At 46.0% G+C, this 21943-nt stretch overlaps 1 protein-coding gene across 1 annotated transcript in view; it reads left to right on the top strand.

The window, feature by feature from the left end:
• Positions 1-19490, top strand: part of LOC144259388 (cytochrome P450 2D15-like) — a 30250-nt gene extending 10760 nt beyond the window's left edge. Inside the window, exons 6-9 of the mRNA XM_077807602.1 lie at positions 10249-10390; positions 13788-13975; positions 14709-14850; positions 19312-19490. Coding sequence (XP_077663728.1) covers positions 10249-10390; positions 13788-13975; positions 14709-14850; positions 19312-19490 — 651 coding nt within the window. The remainder of the gene's footprint in view (positions 1-10248; positions 10391-13787; positions 13976-14708; positions 14851-19311) is intronic.
• Positions 19491-21943: the final 2453 nt, after the last annotated feature.

The following is a 21943-nucleotide window of genomic DNA, read 5'->3' on the forward strand; positions in this document are numbered from 1 at the left end:
GCCCAATTATTATGTCGGACAGCCAAGTGATGGAGTCCATGCAAAAGCAACTCCTTATAGGAGGTAAGGCGAGTCATATCCCCAGGATTATTTGGATCCTACCTGGGGTCTGCTCAGGGGACTTGTTCATCCGGGTCAGCGACATTAATACGATCCCAGTCGTACCGTTTCTGCGCCTCCTCCCTTGCCTTGGACACAACCTGTTGTCTTTCAACCTCAGACAACAGGGTTCGCAGGAAGATGTTACAATCATCCCAGTCCGGCTTGTGGCTGCTACGACATCCCTCAAAAACTGAAATAAACTTGCTTGGGTTGGTGGAAAACTCTCCTGCCTGTGCTTTGAAAGCAGCCAAATCCATTAAAGGGCACATGAGTATAAACTTGCATAGTCGTGGCCGGACGCCTGTCCGATCCAGACTGGGCGACTTTAATTTCGGTGATTAAGGGGTATAAGCCAACCATTGGGGACTTACAAGGTGTGAGTGTAGGGGCCGAAGGGGACACCGGCTCTGCCATTACAGTGAGGGTGGGGGTCTGGGGACTAACATTAGCTGTTACCGAACCAGTCGGAGTCAGATTACAGTGCTGTAAAATATCTGGTTGAGTACATAAAGCCAAAAACAAATGCGCATACATATGTTCATTTTATTTCCTTGTTTTTTGACAGAACAGGAGTAACTGGAGGATCGTGTTGTAATTAATTGACCCACCTGGTGGCCACCACTCCTGGTCCTCTAGTTGATATTGAGGCCAGTTAACTGTACAGAATTGTTTTAATTGACTCTTAGTCATTGGATCCGCACCAAATACCTTCCAGTTTGCTAGAATGCACTCTAGGGGCGTACACCGTGCCCTAACCTCTGAGCTCTGTCCCTGTCCCATACCTACAGGGTAACTCTGGGCGTCCCCAGGTTCCAACAGAGCATACAATCCGGATTTCAAAAGGTTCCTACTTTATCCAAGGGACCGGTTCCTCACCGTCGTCCACAGCTGCTTCTCCACTATATGAGTGTGTTGCACCGTTGTGCCCTCCGGGGTCGATCAAATCGCGTCTCCTCTGAGGCCCCCAATGAACTCACCGGTGTGCGCTAGGCGTCGGTTCGCACCGCAATCCTCGACCTCCAGGAGGGGTCCGGGCAAGGCTAAATAGCAGCCTCGTCGCCCACCCAGGGACGCCAAAAGCGGTTGCCGGCACCCAGTGCCAGAGGCAAACAACAGCAAGGTTCGTTGCCTGGTGTGCGTCACCCAATAATCACAACGGGGTGGAGAAGCAGAAAAGTTTATTTGCAGCTGCAAAGAAGGTACAGGGAGAATAGAATCTCAAATCCTGCACCCAGAGCAGGAAGTTACACAGGCTTTTATACATTTTTTTTTAGCATATGTATTTAATAGCAAGCTGCCCTAAGTATTTATATAGCCAGCCAATTCAGTTACCAGCTAGTTTTTTTGTTTTTTGTACCATTTGTTAAACCATATATAAAGCTGCTTTATTCAGCATTGTTTTTTTATATTTGCTTTGTTTGGCCTTCTTTAGTTTCAGGCAGTTTGACTTTGCAACATATTGTTGCAGATTTTTAGCATAACTGCTGCGAGTGCCTTCAGGCCAGGGGGCCAAGGACACTTGGGCCTAGTACGCATAACTGCTGCGAGTGCCTCCAGGCTGGGGGGGGCCAAGGACACTTGGGCCTACTACGAGAGGGCTTCCTCGACACTCGTGGTCTTCCATTCCCTCGAGTTACCTAGTGGCCATGCCCCAGTGTCCCCAACACGAGTGCATGAAGCAAAGAGCACAAAGCTGTTGCTCTCCAGTGCAAGTAGAGGCAACATGTAGGCACACACATGCAAAAGCACTAGGTGAGTGGAATTAGATCTCGAGATCCTCGTACACCTACCCCCTTACACTCAAGGGCACATGGAAAAGAAAAGTTCAGGATGTCTAAGGAGGCCTTGGTTTAAGTGTAACCTCAGCTCACAAATGCGGTGCTTAATTATTTAACAATTCACCTTATCTTCCCTGCCTCTGATTTATCTCGGTTCCAATAGCACTTCACTCCCAGTGGAGTGGTATATGGCATGTGTGAGAAAATGCCAATCAAAATGCAGTTCAAGGTCATTATTCACAGTGAGGTAGCCCCCTAAGCTCCAAGGCAGGATCAAGGCCCCACTGTGCTGAGTGCTGTACGGATACACTAGTAGACACAGTCCTGGCCCCACAGACATTAGAGTATAATTTGCTCTATTCTGTGTGATCCCTTTCACATTATTTACTGGCCTATGTGTAAGGGACTGTTGCCCCCTTACTAACATTCAGTGGGGCGTTTTAGTTGCTAGCTCCCGGTACTAAAAGGGGGAAGGGTTGATGGGGAATCAGGACCCTGAGACTGCCAGTCCCTAGGAGCAATGGAGAGAGGCCAATGCTCCAGGTCAGCCTGAATGACAGGGCGGGCAGGCTAATCAGGGAGTCAAGAGGCCAGGGTGGGCCCCATCCTCCGTGTGAGCTGGAATTGCCTTGGTCAGAAAGAGTGGGGCCGAGCTAAGGAGAAAGCAGGGGCCCAAGCTGAGCTGTGGAGCAGAGCTGTGCCAGATCCAGAGGGACCAGAAAAGCAGGCCAGAGAGAGCAGACCCTGTCCTGGGAGCAGAGCTGCAACCCCAAAGCCAGAGGCACAGCCCAGAGAGAGCAGACTTGCCCTGGGAGGAGAGCTGCAGCAACCAGAGCCAGAGGGGCCAGAAAAGCAGCCCACGAAGCAGGTCAGTGCTGGGAGCCCAGTCACAGAAGCAGCCTGAAGAGCAGACCTGTCCTGGGAGGAGAGCTGTAGCAACCAGAGCCAGAGGGGCCAGAGAAGAAGCCCAGGGAGTTGGAGGAAGAGTGGAGCTGGAGCTAAGACAGAGTGGAGCCGGAGCTGGGGCTGGAGCCGTCCGGAACCGGGTGTCATGAGCAGCTAGGGAGAGCGAGGGGGGACCCTGGGCAGTGGGCCCAGCACAGGGAGACGCCTCAGCCAGGAGGCTCTGCAGGCCAGACTTGGAGGGGGGATTGGTAACCCTGAGAGGGCGGGGGCAACGCTGGGAAGAAGGGCCCTGCCACCTAGAGCCTGAGAGCATGCGGTCACCACCAGAGCGAGTGTCCAACCCACAGCATCCCTGCAGCACAGCCAGGGCCTGAGAAGGAGGCCTGGGACTTACAAGGACAGACTGTGAACTGCCTGGACATTCCAGAGACACTGTTTGTGATGTTCCCTGCCACAGAGCGGGGTGATGTGTTTCCTTTAACCTTTCCCATTTTCCCTTATTCTTTTTAAAATTAATTGTTGATTAAATAACTTGCATTTGCTTCCAATTGTATGTAATGGTCAGTGGGTCAGAGAAGTGCCAAGTGCAGAGAGAGTACCACGGAGTGGGGACACCCTAGCCCCTGTCCTAGGTGACCACAGCAGCGATGGGGGTTGAGCCCCCTGGGAATCCTGGACCAAGCCTTGCTGGGGTTATAAGGACTCTGCCAGACAGGAGAGTGGAAGGGGAGTCCTCAAGGGCAGGGAGGCCACTGGGTAAAGGAAGTGGGAGTGAGGACTCAGATCCTTTCGCTAGCCCACTTCACCGGGGTAGTGCAGAAGCCAGGAAAGTTCCCCACAATAGCGGGACTATTCCCCCGCTTACAAAATTGGCGTCATGAACGGGATTCTATCCACAGGGTCCACCCCACTGGTTTACTGGTTGAGTTCTGGTAGCACTGTCCAGACCTGGTCAAGAACCCTATCATGTCTGGAATTGAAGAACTGCGGGCCCAGTTTGCTGAACTTCAGCGCAGATTGTCAGACCAAGCTGAGGCATTACAACAAGCTAGAACAGAGCAGAGAGAAGGCTTATCACTGGCTTAGGCGGTAATAGACCAACAGGCAGCAGAAGCTAAGAAACCCCCTACTATTTATGTCCCACGGAAGCAGAAGGTCACAGAGTTTGGTGGCTTCCCGACAAGATCAGGAGACATTACGGTAGAGGAGTGGGTCAAGTCTGTGAAGGCAGCCCTGTGTGTGCTAAGAGTACCTGAAGAAGATCAAGTAGACTTCGTAGAGGAGCACCTCAAGGGCCAGGCCAAGGCCACAGTAAAGTTCATGGTAATGTCAGACAAAAAAGATGTGGAAAAGGTATTTGAACTTCTCCTAGAAGTGTATGGAGACAAGGTACCTATTGGAACCCGACTAAAGGAGTTCTTTGAGTGAAAGCAGGAGCCCGGTGAAACTATCCAGGCATATGCATATGACCTCCAGGAGAGTATGAGCAAAGTGGAGCAGCGAGACCCTCAACGAGTTCCAGACCCAGATGTGGTTCTGAAAGAGCAGTTAGTGCTGGGGCTCCAGGATGATTCCCTCTGCTGCAAAATGAAAAGGAAGTTTAAGGAAGAGCCCAGTGAGAAGTTCCATGAACTCATGCAGGCTGCCATTATATGGTCAGAAGAAGAGGAAGTTCCTGTGACAGAGACAGCCAAGCCTAATCCCCATACACAAAGTGGGGGCCTAGTGAATGCAGCTGCTGGGGAAAAGGCCCTGCCCCAAACACAGTTAACACTGGAAAGTTTAAGTGAGGCTGTCCAAAAACTGTCGGTCCAACAGGAGGAGATGATAAAAGTGATGACTGAGTTAATGAAAGAAAAAAATCCCATTAGTATGTCAAAGTATCCAAGGGCACCGGGATCCCGAAGAGCCCCACTAAAGGATGAACTGGGAAGGTACATCTGTTACACTTGTGAAAGGCCAGGGCATACTAGCCGGGAATGTCCACTAAGAAAGAGAACAGAGTCCCAGGCACTGAAAACCAATGGGGCACCAGGAGCGAGTGGTCCATCTACAGTAGAAGGCCAAGCAGTGGCAGAAGGATTCCTAGGCCTCTCCTTGGTGGAAAATCACTCTGCATACAGTGTTGAAAGGAATGTGGGCAATGCCAGCATATCTAGTGACTTCTGTAAGCGAGCATTTGGAGACTGTCTAGCTGCTGAAGTATGCATAGCAGGGGTGAAGACCAGATGTTTGTTAGATACTGGCTCAGAAGTCACCACCATTACTGAGTCGCATTTTCAAAAATATTTGAAAGACAAGGAGCTGACCATGCACAGCACACAGTTTGTATGTCTAACAGCAGTTAGTGGACTGGCAATCCCAGTGGTGGGATGCCTGGAAGCAGACATAGACTACATGGGCCAGACACTGCCAGGGAAATGCATCTTCATCCTGAAAGACAAAGACTCTGAAGGGAGCCATGTGGGAGAAGGAGTCCCAGGGATTCTAGGGATGAACATCATTAGTGAGCTGAAGGAGCTACCATTGCCAGTAGAAGGAACTAGGAGGATGAACCATCATGGACACTCTAAGAAGAATGCTGTGTTGAGTAGAGTACTGGCTCGAGCACAGAGACAAAATCATTCATTGGGCCCTGCGGGGCAGATTGGAAATGTTAAAGTGGGCAGAAAACAGAAGATTGTTATTCCTCCTCAGAGAGGGAAGGTCCTTGACGAACACTGCTGTGTATCAGAAAATACCAATAGATATCGAGCTCTTGTAGAGCCTACATCTGGGGTAAACCTACCTAATGGACTTCAGTCAGCCAATGTACTATTCCCCCACTTACACATGTGTGGCAAAGCAGCCCTACCAATACTAGTGAAATTTTAAAATCTCATCCATCCTTGGGGGTTTTTCCTGTCAGCATGCATTCCTTACCCAACTGCAGAGAGAGATGTGGCGGGAAGGTGAGAGTGAAGTTGTGATGCCCAGTGATATGACCAAGTCCAAAGGTGGCTCTGTTGCCAAGTAAACATCAATGACACTATGGAAAGAGACAAAAATCCCACATCACTAATTATAGGACATGTACTGATATAGAAGAGTTGCCAGTAGCCTTCTCTTGGCCTGGTCTCATGGCTTATAAACTAATTCTTATTTTCTTTGACTTCTCCGCTGCTTTCAGTACCACTGAATGCACATTTCTGTCTGTAACTGTGCCTCAGTGGGCCACAATTGAGAATGCCAAACTCAGGACAAACTGCTGAGAAATAGGGCAAACACAACCCAAAACTGGTGGTTGTTCTTCCATGAGATATACGAAACCAGCAACAAAAGTAAACTCCTGTTTCACCACCCTAGCTAACAAGAAGTCATAAAAGCAGTTCCCTTGGGCATTCCAGTTCTTATGTCACCACCAAAACACTGGATTTAAAGGTGAGTGGTTCTTTACAACCAGTCTCATTAAATAAAAGTTTCTTCTGAGCCCAAATGACCAGTCACACACCCAGGTTAATATATAACTCAGATTTCACCCAGAAATCATGCCGATGCAAATCCTTTAGTATGTAAAATCTAAAGGTTTATTTATAAAAAGAAAGAAAGAAAGGTGAGAGTTAAAATTGGTTAAAGGAATCAAATACATACAATAATTGCAAAGTTCTTCTTCAGGCTTGTAGCAGTGATGGAATAAACTGCTATCTTAAGTCAAGTCTTTGGCTGCTTCCAAATTATTGGAAGGTCCTCAGTTCATTGGTTAGAATTCTCCCATTAGTATAGTCCATATTCCAGAGGTTTGGCTAGGAAAGAGGCTGGAGCAGGATAGAGGCAAAATGGAGAAGTTTCCAAGCCCTTTTATCTCTTCTGCCATGTGGAGGGAATTCCATAGTTCTTACTGTGGAGAATTACAGCAGCAAGATGGTGTTTGGAGTCACATGGGCTAGACACATGTCCATGCATTTCGTCTAGTCACAGCAGGAAATTCCATTAAGTGTAGATGGACGTCTCTCATGGTCCATTGTCAGTTAAATGTTCTTCCGATGGGCCACTCCATTTGAATAGTCCCTCCAAGATGTGCTGGCTACCTACCTTGTGGGCGATACCGCAAGAGCAAATATTTCAAATCCAGGTATAGAGCCAACACTTATAACTTCAAATACAAAAATGATATATGCATACAGATAGCATAATCATAACCACAAATCATAACCTTTTCATAGACACCTCACTTGACAACCTTTGTATAAGATTTGTTGCAAATATATAACAGTGGTTGTTCTATATGGTCATATTTTAATCAGATAATGTCAGAATCCCAATGCAAAACTGATGCAGGAAGTGGTGTCCCAGACATTACTGGATGTATCACAGGGATTTCCCATTTTTGGTTCTGTATTACTACAGCTTCTAACCCAATATTAGAAGTATCAGTGTATAACAGAAATGGTTTATCAAAATCATGTTTCACAATATTGTTGAATCCCTTTACAAACCCAATCAAGGTAAAACTTGGTTAGACCAATAGTGGATTGGATCTGCTTTTGCAGCATAATTTTTGTATGTTTCATGTGATTTTGCCATAAGCTAAAGAAAATAGCTAATTTATTCATACAAGCTCTGGAAAATGTTTGGAATCCAAATAACATCAAGTCAATGTAGATATTAATGTTCTCCAAAGTGTAGGAATCTTGGCATTTAGCCACGAAAGCAATATGGTAGTGTCCCACAGTTTCTCTTTTTATATAGCACATTAGATCTGTAATGTCTTTTCTCCTGAGAAAATTTCCAAGACTGGTTACAGGCACTAGCTTTGAAATATCAGTATCACAAGGCCTTTTCACATAAAGTGTGTTCTTATGTCTCACTCTTAACATGTTCAAGGGTTTTTCCAAAAGATTAGGCACATTGTACATTTTTACAGTTGTTGGTATTGGCAACACATTAGTCACAACAGTTAACATTAGCATTAATATTAACATTAAGTTCATTACAAGTGTACATTTACAATCATTTTTGTTATGCCACGACCTTGGCTCAATATCATTGGGATTTTGGCATTTTAGGGTTAACCTGTGGCTTCCATTAGCATGACAAACTTTTCCCTTTCATCCCTCTCCAGTAGGGTTAAATCCTGAGCTCTCTTGCTTAACAGAATTCATTGGCTGGCTAGGTGTGTCTTCCCTGCTGACAGCTATGGGCAAGTCTTTCTCCCTCCATTCAGTTAAGTAATTTGCATCAACACAGACACTAGCTTGTTTACTAGTTTTTAGATTCTTAACTGTCAGGGTTCCTTCCCCACTCTGAACTCTAGGGTACAGATGTGGGGACCCACATGGAAAGACCCCCTAAGCTTATTCTTACCAGCTTAGGTTAAAAACTTCCCCAAGGTACAAACTTTGCCTTGTCCTTGAACAGTATGCTGCCACCACCAAGCGTTTTAAACAAAGAATAAGGAAAGAGACCACTTGGAGACGTCTTCCCTCAAAATATCTCCTCAAGCCCTACACCCCCTTTCCTGGGAAAGGCTTGATAATAATCCTCACCAATTTATACAGGTGAACACAGACCCAAACCCTTGGATCTTAAGAACAATGAAAAATCGATCGGGCTCTTAAAAGAAGAATTTTAATTAAAGAAAAGGTAAAAGAATCACCTCTGTAACATCAGGATGGAAAATACTTTACAGGGTATTCAGATTCAAAACACAGAGGATCCCCCTCTGGGCGAAACCTTAAAGTTACAGAAAACAGGAATAAACCTCCCTCTTAACACAGGGAAAATTCACATAAAACAAAAGATAAACTAATCCGCCTTGCCTGGCTTACCTATACTGGTTGCAATATTGGAGACTTGGATTAGGATGGGTTGGAGAAGATGGATTTCTGTCTGGCCTCTCTCAGTCCCAGGAGACAACAAACATGTAAATAAAGAGCACAAACAAAAGCCTTCCCCCGCAAGATTTGAATGTATCTTGTTCCCTTATTGGTCCTTTGGGTCAGGTGCCAGCCAGGTTAGCTGAGCTTCTTAACCCTTTACAGGTAACAGGATGTTGCCTCTGGCCAACATTTTACAAACTGGATAGATTCTATCCCCATCTTTGCTGTTGAGAGGAGCTGGCTTTTCAGGATGATACAGTTTCTGCTCTTCTTCCATTGCTTTTTTGATTTGGAGCTCATGCCTGGCAGTTTCTTGTTGTATCTGGCGAACCATCTCCCCAGTAGTTTCTCCCCAACTGTTCCTTCAGCATTCTCTGTGGTGGATCCTCCTCTGCTCGTCCACTGTCTGTGGAAGTCCTAAAGCCTCTGCCCTTGCCCGCTCCCTCTACACTGTAACTCTGAGGAACCATATCTGCTTACACAGTTGCAACTTTCATCTCGAGGCTCATAACTAGCAAACCAAGCTCAGCTCTCCTGACCCATCTCTCGCTAAGGAGTCCTGTACTTCAGTCCCTCTGACATTTCTTCCGAGGTGATTTGTCCACAGTGTAAGTTTAACATAGCTAAAAATGAGATTCTTACTTTTTTCCAAAACCCCTCTCCCATCTTCCTGCTCATCCAGGATCATAAAATTAGGTTTCTCTATTAATCCTTCCTCTCCTCCCCCTGCACACATCCAGTTTCAAATCTTGCTGCTTCTTTCTCTGCTCCACTGGTTCCTTCTTGTTTATCACATCTGATTTAAATCTCTTGTCCTTGTCTTGAAAGTCTTACACAACCCACATTATATCTTGGACATAGTCTCTTAATGCATCACCCCCATAACCTGTGGTCTTTCAATGCCTTACTCATTTAATTCTCCCACAGTTTTCTCTGTGTCTTCTTTCATGCTACTTCATACCACTGAAACACCCTCCAAATTCTGGTCTACTAAGCCATTGCCTTCTCTTCATCCAAATCCCTTCTAAAGATCCACTATTTTCTTCTTGCCCACAAGAAGTAAGTCAATGATTTTAAGTTATTAAAATATCCTTATTATATTTTCCTTTGGACTTCCCATTGCTTTTTGGTGCTTCTATGAAATCTAGTATTATGAGCCTTGAAAGTAATGCAAAAATATTTCAAATTTCATTCCCATACTTCATGAAACCTTAATGACTCTATCTTTGATCAATGCATGAATTGCTGGTTTATTTAGCTCTTCTCAGTCAAGGAAGAATCTTGAAACTCATTCATATTTTGAATTCTAATCCCTACTAAGAAGATTTTCAGGATTGTGGGCCTGTCTCCTGCCTGCCCTATACCTTGTATAGACATGTGCACCAGTTCAAAGGGAGTGTAAAATGCTATCATTCTGATCAGGCATCCTCCTCCACTCTGCACGGGTGTCAATGATCACACCAGGTGTGGGGCAACAGGGCCTCAGACTCCTATGTCTGGAAAATGCGTTGTACACCCAAATGTATGCTCCTAGCTAGTAGGGTGAATTAAATCAAAAACAACAAACCCAAGTTGTATGACAAGTCTATTGTTATTTCTTTCAGGCTAAAATGGACCCAGAGAGCACTTTCAGTGAGGACAACCTGATCTTTACAGTTTTTGACCTGTTTGGTGCCGCCACTGAAACAACCACTGTAACCCTGTGCTGGGCACTGCTGTTCATGCTTCGCTATCCTGATGTCCAAAGTAAGTGATGCAGTTTGGGAGTGCCAGAGCTTCCTCACACCCTGTACCTCCCATTGACAAGTTTCCAGTATTTTTCTACTTATAGATGCTTTTGTCTTTCGGATGTGACCTCCTGGCGTACAGTCAGTAGTATTTACTATTGGACAGAACTACAGTAATGAGGAGGGGATAAGTCCACACAATCATCATGGAGCATTATGTGCTGAGCGGGAGAGCAAAATCTCATGAGGAGAGGGAAAGCCCTTGTTAAAGATCTCAGTATGTTCACAGAAACCCACTGCTACTGTTAAGTGTACCTTGTGTCTCCAACAGCTCCTTGCTAAGTTTTCTCTCTCTGGCCACAAATGCTCAAGCCAAGATTCGGTAAATGACTAGCAATTTTGGGCAGCTCAGCTTTTGGGTGTTCAACCTGAGATACCTTAAAAGGGGGTGATTTTCAGAGGGTGGCTACTCAGCGCTTTCTGAAAATCAGGCCTCTTGTCAAAACGGGCACCTACACATTGTGTCGCCCACAAGCACTAGTCACTTTGGAAAATCTTGGCCCCTTTCACTTCCACCCCCGATCAACTTCAGGGATATATAAGAAGAAACCTTTTCTCGACTCTTTTACACAATTTCTTCTTGAAACAATTATTTCTCCAACACATAAAAAGAGAGTCTGCACTCAGCTTAGTCCTAATACCACATAGGACTTAATTCAAGAAGTTCAGACACGAAGTGTCACCACCATATAAATAAGTTCAACTGCTGAAGGGAAAGAATCAAACCAAAAACTTGCACTTTCCAAGGGGGCTTTTAAAAATGAACAAGGCAGTCAAAAAGGCGCTAGAGTCAGAAGTGAGGATAGGGTAGGGTTGCTTAAGTAGCATCCTGGTTGTCCAGGCCAAAGAGGTATCTGTAAAAAATACAATGGAATCCAGCCCAAGTGATGCCAGTAGAAAGGAAGGTAAAAAGGTAAACTATAACATGGAAATTAGGAGAGGTGAGAGGAAATGTAAAGAATTTATATCCAAAGACATGAAAACAAACACATTATTTCAGTATATCAGAAGCAGGATGTCTGGGAGAATTGGTTGGTCCCCAGAACTACCAGGGAAGAAAAGGAACGATCAAGGAGGATAAGGACATTAACAAGAAGCTAAATGGTTTCTTTGTATCAGTCCTCACTACAACAGCGAACCTTTGGGGAGATATCTACCTCTGCTATATATTTTCAGGTAGTGATCACAAGGCATAGTCAGAGGTAGAATTAACAAAAGAAAAGGTTCTGGAATAAATGGATACATTTAAGTGCCACGAAGACCAGCTGGCTTATCTCCAAGAGATTCCAAGGACTTTAAGAATGAAGTGGCTGAGCTGCTAACAAAATCGTGCTGTCTCTGAAATGATCAAATACCGTACTGGAGGAGCAAATATTGTCACGGTGGTTTAAAAAGCCTCTCGGACTGGGCTGGGGAAATGCAGACCAGTGAACCTTCCTTCAGTACAGACAAATTGGTTGAAACAATAAATAGAGGGAATCATGAAAAGCCTCGATTAACTGACACATCTGTACAACTTCTCGTAGGTGCAACAACAGGAAAACAAAATGGATGGGGACCAGGTGGGAGAATTTTGTCAAACATAAAGAAGTCACAATGATGGGAGAGGGGCTAGTTGGGAGCTAGGGCTGGCCCAAGGCAAATTTTTTGTCCCCTCCTGCACAGCACATTTTATCACATTTCTTAACAACAAAACCTTTACACAGTATCCTTGGTCTCCCTCGCATTTGTTCTTTCCCCTTTTCCATTTCCTTCACACCGTCATCTCCTCACTGCAGACGTTTTGCTCTGTATTTTCAGTCTATTATCCCCTTAGTAGTATTTTTTGACATTGTGTCCTAATTGTTCCCTCTCTTTCCTTCTCTTCTCCATTGCATCTACCTTCCTCTTCTTTCCTACTTTGTGTTCCCTCCCTCCTTCCCCCAGGTTGTCAGTCTCACGTTCTCCTGCAGCCCCGACCAAACCCTTCACCCCGTCCTTCCTCACCCACAGGCACTTTACGCTCCCTCCCGTCCCCCAGACCTCTCTCGCACGCACCCTCTGGCCTCCCACACAAAGATCACTCTCTGGCTCAGCTGCCGTCCTCCTCCAACCCCCCCGCTCCCCCAATCAATCAGACCAAACCGAGCCCCACACACGCCCTCAGAGCCCACTCACGCAGGCAGGCCCTTGCCCTAACGACTCCATTCACACACATACCTCCATGCAGGCTGCCCTACCTCACTCCGCAGACACCTGCCTGTGACCCAGGGAGTCCTGTCTGCACGGCGGGTGAGGTCGGTATAACTAGTTGCTCAGCGATGTTGTTATATGGATATAGGTCTGTAGTCTAAACCTGGCCTTGGTGTTCCAGAGCCTTCTGCCAAAACAAGACGCCATCCCTCCACACACAGTCCTCAGCCACCCCTCTGCTGGGGAGAGCTCTTTCTGACCCCCTTTGTGCAGCCTCCGTTCTCCTCTCATGTTCCTCTCCCCGCTTCACTGCCCCCCACAGAAAGGTCAGCCTCCCTCCACAAGCTAACTCACACCCACCCATTCCCTACTTTCTGCTCGCGTGCGTCTCCTTCCCCCGACCCCCGCCACCCTGGCTCTTTCCCCTGCTTCCTTCCCCAGTCACCCCCCCCCGCCTCCCCGCCCCGCCCCCCACCTCCTCTTCTGAAGGGGCTTCTGAAATTCCGAGGTTTCCCAGTGTGGATTTTTCACACCTGTGAGCGACGTAGTTAGGCCGACTTGATTTCCCAGTGTACAGGCCTAAGTGGTGCTGCAGCCTCTGTGCTTCTGCCTTCCCCTGTAGGCTTGGCTGGCTGCAGCACAGCAGTTTTGTCATATTTACACTGGTACAGCCCCGAGCACAGTGCAGAGCGGGGGGGAGGTGAAAATGGTGATGTGCAGGGGGGCGTTAAGAGGAGGTGGGCAGCAGCAGGAGGGCACATCTTAAGGGAAAGATGAAAAGCGTTTGCATTTTTAACTCCATGACCAGAGTGGTGGGGAGGACAACATCCTGGAGGGAGGGTATCCCCCCGCACTCCCCACAGTGGTTGTCCCTGTGTCTGATATGGAAATTGTGCTTCTGCAGTCTGCTAGAATTTTTCACTTCAACAAAGTAGTAGCCAGTGTAAGCGTCTAATGTAGACATAACGCACGGAAACTTATTTACACTGAATACATGTTACCTGTTTCTTGGATGGGAATACCTAGTTGTGCCAAATATAAAGGGTTGATAGAGGGTCTCTTTAGAAGAGAAGTTAATGGGAATGTTTCAACTGTTTTCAGTGGTAACTGGATCAGACCCTTAATAGTCTATTACATCTACTCTGTTATACTCCCTGCTATATAAAGTGTTCCTATATTTTCAGGAAGAGTCCATGAGGAAATTGATAAGGTGATTGGCAGGGACAGGTCACCCGAGATAGAGGACCAAGTGAACTTGCCTTACACCAATGCTGTGATCTATGAAACTCAGCGTTATTGTGATGTTGTTTTTGCTGGAGTGCCTCGCACGACGTACCGGGACACTGAAGTTCAAGGCTTTTTCATCCCTAAGGTACAGCAATTGTGACCCCTGGAAAATTAATGCAGCCCAGATGCAGATTGTTAAGGGATATTGCTAGGATACTTAGTTACTAAGTCACAGGCTCGTTATGTAGCATGCTATTCTAAAGGACTTGAACCTCACAGAGAACTGTATTTCTAGCAAGTATCAGGGGTAGCCGTGTAAGTCTGTATCCACAAAAACAACGAGGAGTCCAGTGGCACCTTAAAGACTAACAGATTTATTTGGGCATAAGCTTTTGTGGGTAAAAAAACACTTCAAATTCATGGAGTAAAGATTACAGATGCAGGAAGTGTGACAATGACACATGAAGAGAAGAGAGTTAACTTATGCCCAAATAAATCTGTTAGTCTTTAAGGTGCCACCGGACTCTTTGTTGTTTTTGTATTTCTACCAGTAGATCCAACTGTATAGATTCAACTGAATCTCATTATACAGAATTCATTTGGTTTAAAATTTAGGGAGATCTGGAGTGGGAGGAAATTTTGTCCTGCTAATATCATTGAAGGAAGTGGAAATCTCATTTACATATACAAATGTTATATTGATAGGCCTTTTCCAATGGAAAGTGGTGCCATTATCTGATTAATAGGGCAACAGAGAACTGCCTGGCTTTTCTTTCACTGTAGATGATAGTAAAAGGAAGCATAAGGTAAAGCTGACAATGGTTTATATTCTCCTGAAATAACCTGTTTGTTTTGGGGACGTTAATGGGAATGTTTAGGGCACCACCATCATCGCGGTTTTGTCCTCAGTGCTGAAGGATGAAATGATTTGGGAGAAGCCCCACCAGTTCTACCCGGAGCACTTCCTGGATGCAGATGGGCAGTTTGTGAAGCAAGAGGCCTTCCTGCCTTTCTCTGCAGGTAAATCCAAGGGCAGAGCAGTTGGGTGAGGCCATCACTGTGGAAAGGAGTCACAGATGTCTTTATCTTTAAAATGAATAAAGGGCATCAGTTCTCATGCTGCAGGGCAGAAGCCAAATATTAACTGCTCCTTACGGGGCTTCTTGAACCTTCCTCAGAATTCTCTGGTACTGGTCACGGTCAGGGAGAGGATGCTGGACTAGATGGAGAAATGGTGTGTTCCAGTGAGGCAGTACTTTCTGGAATTAGGTGTTCACAGTCGTTAGTGATATATGGCAGAGTGGCAAAGTGGGTCAGATCCTTTGATTCAGTTCATTGTTCATGGGGTGGGAGTGCTGCTCCCAGTGACTTAGAATCATAAAAAATGCAGGGCTGGAATGGACCTCGAGAAACCCTCAAGTCCAGCCCCCTGCGCTGAGGCAGGACCAAGTACCCTGACACGTGTTTGTCCTGTTTTTAAACGCTTCCAGTGATGGAGACCTGGGGTGCGGGGGTGGGGGTGGGGGCAATGGCCCTGTTGCCCTCCCACTTTTTACAGACGTAAGGGCAAGCAATGGGGGAGAAGGCGGAGAGGAGCGAGAGTGGAGCTGGGCCTCGGAGGAATGGGTGGTGCGAGGGCAGGAGCTTGGGGAGAAGGGGCAGCGCAAGGGTGGGGCTCCACAGGGAAGGGGCAGTGTGGGGGGCTGGGGTCTCAAGAGAAAGGGACTGTGCAGGGGCAGGGCCACAGTTTGGGCGCCGGTGGCCCCCACACTTTTAAGGCGCTTTTGCCGCTCCTGATAGGGAGTCCTTGACCTCCCTTGGAATCCTATTGCAGAGCTTAAATACCCTAGAGCTAGAAAAGTTTTCCTAATATCTAACCTAAATCTCCCTTACTGCACGTTAAGCTCATTACTTCTTGTCCTACCTTCTGTGGACTTGGAGAACACTTGATCACCATCCTTTTTATAACAGCCCTTAACAGATTTGAAGACTGTTATCAAGTTGGCACTCGGTCTTCTTTTCTCAAGACTATACAAGCCCAGATTTTTCAACTTTTCGTCATAGGTCAGGTTTTCTAAACCTTTGATAATTTTTGTTGCTCTCCTTGGACTCTTTCCAATTTGTCCACATCTCTTCTAAATTGTGGTGCCCAGAACTGGACACAGTTCTTCAGCTGAGGCCTCACCAGTGTTAAGTAGAGAGGGACAATTACCTCCTGTGTCTTACATACAACATGCCTGTTAATACACCGCAGAATCATAATAGCCTTTTTTACAGCTACATCATATTTACAACTCATACTCAATTTGTGATCCACTGTAACCCATAGACCGGGGGTGTCCAAACTTACTGACCCTCCGAGCCACATACAACAATCTTCAGAAGTTTCAGTCCTACTCCTGCTGAAGTCCCAAGCCCCAGCAGACACACCCTTTGGTGAGAAGCACCAAGACCCCCCTCCTCACTGGGCATAAGCCCCTACCTCAGCACCCCACTGCAAGGAAGAGGTCCCGAGCTCCCCACTGCAGCCTGGTAGCTGGAGAATGGGGAGGGAGGTGTGGGAGGCTCCGCGAGCTGCACTTTAACACTAGAAGAGCCACATGTGTCTCAGGAGCCACAGTATGGCCACCTTAGCCATAGATCCATTTCAGCTGTACAACCACCTAGACAGTTATTCCCCATTTTGTAGTTTTGCATTTGACTTTTCCTTCCTTAGTGAAGTACTTTGCACTTGTCTTTATTGAATTTCATCTTGCTGAATTCAGATCAATTCTCCAAATTGTCAAGATCATTTTGAATTTTAAACTTGCCCTTCAAAGTGCCTGCAACCCCTCCCAGCTTGGTGTCTCTGACGTTCCCCTCTGGTATTATCCGGACCGGTGATCTGCTAGGTCACTCCAATCCTTGTCTCTGGGAGCCAGCCTTACCCTGCTCTGCTGTGAGAACCCCCACTCTTGAGATGTTCACTCACAGCCTCTGGCATGTAAGCTGCTCCTTGGATTGTGCAACTGAATGACACTATCCAATATATCCAGTCCCAGACACAACCCTAGGAACCTCCATCTTGCAGTGTCCAGTTATGCCCGCTGGACGCTGCAAGCTTATATGAGTTTGTCAATTTAACAAAGAAATTGATATGTACCAGGCTTGTTAATCCAAGGGGAGTCTCTGACATGCTTCAAACCAAATGCATTGCTTCAGGTAGAATAAACAGACAGATTTATTAACTATAAAGATAGATTTTAAGTGATTATAAGTCAAAACATAAGTCAGATTTGGTCAAATGAAATAAAAGCAAAAAGCATTCTAAGCTGATCTTAACACTTTCAGTGCCCTTACAAACTTAGATGCTTCTCACCACAGGCTGGTTGGTTGCTCTTCAGCCAGGCTCTCCCCTTTGATCAGTGCTTCAGTCGCTTGGTGGCAATGTCTGTAGCGGGGCGGATTTACCATGAAACACACAGTGCCCTGGCACGGGGCCCCCCAGCAACAGGGGGCCCCAAGGCCGGGCACTCAGGCAGCGCACCCCCCGCAGTGGGGATGCTCCACAGGATGGGGGCTGCAAGGGTAGAAGCTGTAGGCAGAAGGAGAACAGGGAGGGAGGCTCACCTGCAGCCGCAGGGGAGCAGGCAGGAGGTGCAGGTGGTGGGAGCCCTGCGAATGTGGGTCTGAGGACTCAGGAGGAGCGCAGGGCAGCTGCGCAGCCGGCCGGAGAGAAGCGGCACTTTGAAGGGGAAACCACCGCTTCTCTCTGGCTGTGTGGCTGCCCCTGCTTCTCCTGAGTCCTCCAGCCCGTGCTCACATGACCAGATTCAGAAATGGGGCGGGTCTTTAGGGGCTGCAGCCCAGGGCTCCGGTGCCCACTTAGCCTGGGCTGCAGCCCCTAAAGCCCTTGTGTTCTGGCCCTCCCTGGCGGGGGGGAGGTGGTTCCAAGAATCACAGCCAGTGGGAGCTGCAGGGGGTGGTGCCTGTGGGCAAGTACAGGGCCGCACCTGCACCCCCCTCACCAAATGGGAGCTGTCCCAGGTAAGTTCTCCGCACCCCAACCCCCTGCCCAGTCCTGAGCCCCGTCCCACATCCTAATTTCTGGCCAGACCCCCCATCCCTAGCCTGTTCCTGCACCCTAACTCCCACCCAGATCTTGCACCCTCAGCCCCAGCCTGCTCCCACACCCTAACTCCCTCCCTTGCAACCCAACCTTGAGCCCCTCCATCACCATAACCCCCACCCAGACCCTCCACCCCCAGCCTATTCCCACACCCTAACTCCCTCCCAGAGCCTGGACCTCCAGCCCTGAGTCCCAGGAGGACAGTGCAGGGGGGAAAAATGAAAAACAGGGCTGGGGGAAGATAAGAGAGAATGCTCCCACCATGGGGGGCAAAATGAAGCTGCACACAGGGCCCCACTAACTCTAAATCTGCCACTGGTCTGTAGATGTAGGTGAAAGAGAGAGGAAGAGCATGGCAAATGTCTCTCCCTTTTATCATGTTCTTTCTTCCCCCTTGGCTTTGCCCCCCCCTCCCCCCTTCAGAGTCAGGTGAGCATTACCTCATCACAGTCCCAAACTGACCAAAGGAAGGGGGGTGACTCACTCGAGAGTCCAACAGATCCTTTTGTTGCTGCCTAGGCCAGTGTCCTTTGTTCCTGTGAGGCTGGGCTGGGTTTGTCCCATGCATGCCCTGATGAGGTGTGAACTGCCCCTCTGCTCTTAGAGAGTTTTTGCCTGGGCTTATTTTAAGCCATGAGGATACATTTTCAGCCTCATAACTATATACAGAATGATAACCTGTAACATTACTATAACATTACTGCAACAAAAATTACTAGAACAACAATACTCAGTGCATCATGAGCCTTCTGAAGACACCCGACATGACAAACGTTGCATTGGATACCACACAATCATTTTATGAGGATGAACATGTAGGGTGTTCCCATGAGGTACCGAACGTCAGTGTCATCTGCAGATTTTACAAGCATACTCTTCATACTCTACTGCATTATCCAAGTCATTAGGGAAAATATTAAATAGACCGGACCCAGGACTGACCCCTGGAGGACCCCCTTGAGATGCCCTCCCAGTATGACAATAGTAGTCATATGGTTTGCGAACTACTGTTTGAGTTCGGTCTTTCAACCAGTTGTGCACCCACTTTTTAGTAAATTCATCTAAACCACATTTCTCTAGTTTACTTATAAGAATGTCACATGGAACTGTGTCAAAAGCCTTACTAAAATCAAGATATATCACATCTACTGCTTCCTCCCTATCCACAAGGCCAGTAATCCTATCAAAGAAGGAAATTAGGTTGGTTTGTCATGATTTATTCTTGACAAATCCATGCTGACTATTCCTTATAACGCTATTATCCTCCAGGTGCTTACAAATGTATTGTTTAATTATTTGCACTAGGATCTTTCCTGGTATCATTTTGTTTTGGGGGTCTCCCTCTTCCTCCTGCCTCACTCTCTCTTTTACAGGTCGCCGCATGTGTCTGGGGGAGCAGCTGGCCAGGAAGGAGCTCTTTCTCTTCTTTGCAACCCTCCTGCAGCATTTCACTTTCCATATCCCTGACGGTCAGCCCAGGCCACAGGAAGACGGGTGCTACATCCTCATACATTCCCCCGATTCCTATGAGCTGTGTGCCATCCCCAGATAAAGTGTCCCAGGCATGAGCTGCCAGATCTGCATTGAGCTGAGCTAAAGCTTCCCCAGCAGAGTAATTTAGGAAGCACTTTTTTTTAGATTGAAATAACTTTATCTAAGGTTTCAGAGTAGCAGCCGTGTTAGTCTGTATCCACAAAAAGAACAGGAGGACTTGTGGCACCTGAGAGACTAACCAATTTATTTGAGTATAAGCTTTGCATCTGATGAAGTGAGCTGTAGCTCACGAAAACTTATGCTCAAATAACTTTATCTAAGTGTTTTGAAGTTTGTAAAGCAATTATGGCAGAGACTCAATGACGTGAACTTTGGATTCAAGATGCCAACCAGAACAATCGATTATTAAAATATTTGCTATATTACTTAAGAAACAAGTCCAGCACAGCCAAAGATATAGTGATAACTGGGAAAATGGAACACACTGGAAAACATATTGGAAAAATCATGGAACCAACAATATGTTGGAAGCCTAAGTTCCGCCCCTTTGCTTTTATGCTGTATAGCTTCCCCCCCTTTTCTCATCCCTTTTTGTGTCTGCTTAGGTTATGAATGCTCCAGGGCAGAGAGCTCTCTTCTCACATGTTTGCAAAGCTCCTAGCCCACATTGGTGGCACATAAATAAGAGCAAATTATAATAGTTTTAGAACTGATGCTAGCAATCAAATCAGATTTCAGGGTAAGGTGTGGAGATAAACCTCTATCATGTCACTATGCGCTGATCATTTTAAGATGCAACAGCAAATCTTACAGCACTCCCAGTTAAAATCCCAAAGTCTATAAAATGGGAAACACTAAACAGAGCCATGCTGCCAATGTAACTCAACAGCTGTTATTTATAACATACCTGCTGGGATTGCTGTAGAGTCCAGGGGCAAATGTAATCCCGGTTTGTAAGGTTACTGACTTCTCAGAAGTTAAACCACAGTTGAATTTGGACCTTGATTTTTTAGGAACCTTTAGCAAGAATAAAACAATTTGGTTTTAGGCTGTCCTGCAGAAATCAGTGGGTCAAATTCAGCCTTGAGGTAAGCAGGTACAACGCCACTGGTTTAAATGGCATTACACCTGCATATGCCGTGCCTGAGTGTGGTTCTCTGTGTCTGTTCCTTTACTTGTATTAAACAATGAACATCCAGCAACAAAACCATCAATGCGACGTTCACTATTGCAGGCCAGGAACAAAACACCACTAATCCCACATATTGTTGAATAAAACGTGTGGTAGCCTGACCCCACATAAACTTACTAATATGAAACATAGAAACCGTGGTCAATACTTTGCTATTTGGATTGCTGAATCTGATATGCAGACAGGTGAATCATCTAACTTATTATCCTTTGTACCATATGTATTTCCTGTGTAAATCTTAGTCATTTAATCCCTGTTTATTGTATTATTCTTTCTACTTGTGTGATGGTTTTACTGTAGTTTGCTTAAAGCCAACACTTCCCTTACACTCCTTCTTTTTTTCTGTGACTCAAAAATATAAACTATAAATATATTAAAAAACTAGACAGCACTCCCTGTTGGATCTGCATCATTCATGAAACACAGAGAAACTGGAACCAATATCCCCCTTCCTCCTTCTCAATTCTTCACTGTAGTCTTGAGGGGGGCTCTTCTGTCCCCTCAGGAAGAGTAGCTAACATTGGATACATTAATAGCAGCCTACGGCGTTGTCTACATATACACTGGTATAATGATACTGGTATGTGGAGTTGTGCAAATAACTGATTTTTTCAGTTCTGTAGCCAAACCAAAAACTAACAAAAACTAAAATAAAATATTTGCTTCAGGTTGACCTAAGCAGAAACAGAAAAAAAATCATTTCAGGTCAAACAAAATGCTTTATTTGAGCTGAAACAATACGTTTTGTTTCATTTGTGTGGTTTTTGTTTTTACTTTTTTTAATGAATAAAATGGAAGTAAAATTCTAAATGAAATGTCATTTTGAATTAAAAAAATAAAAATATTTTGACTTTTTCTGATTTTTCCTATTCTTTTTCAGCTGAAACAATTTGACGCATTTAACACAAATTTTCAAGGTGTTGCGATTGACCCAATTATGGATTTTTTTGTCAAAAAAAAAACTTCATCCAAAAAATTTAACGCATCTCTACTGCTATAGTGAAACCAGTATAGTTATACTGGTAAAAACCTCCATGTGGCTACTGTTTAACAGTGATGTTGTAGCTGGTTTTGACAGTGTCTGCTGTAATGGTGCAAATATGGAATATCTGTCAGGTAAGAGCAGTTTTTCAGAGGTTCATCGATTCCAAAGCTAGATGGGACCATTGTGATCATCTAATCTGATCTCCTGTATAACATGGGCCATGGAACTTCCCTGCTTAGTAACCTAGTGAGGCAGGCTTTAAACTAGGTTCACCAGGGGATGGGTGACTGTAGTGGTGTGGCTGCCCCACTCCCACAGAACAGGGCTTAAAAGC

The sequence above is a fragment of the Eretmochelys imbricata genome, chromosome 1, assembly GCF_965152235.1.
Source record: "Eretmochelys imbricata isolate rEreImb1 chromosome 1, rEreImb1.hap1, whole genome shotgun sequence".
Classification (NCBI taxonomy): Eukaryota; Metazoa; Chordata; order Testudines; family Cheloniidae; genus Eretmochelys; species Eretmochelys imbricata.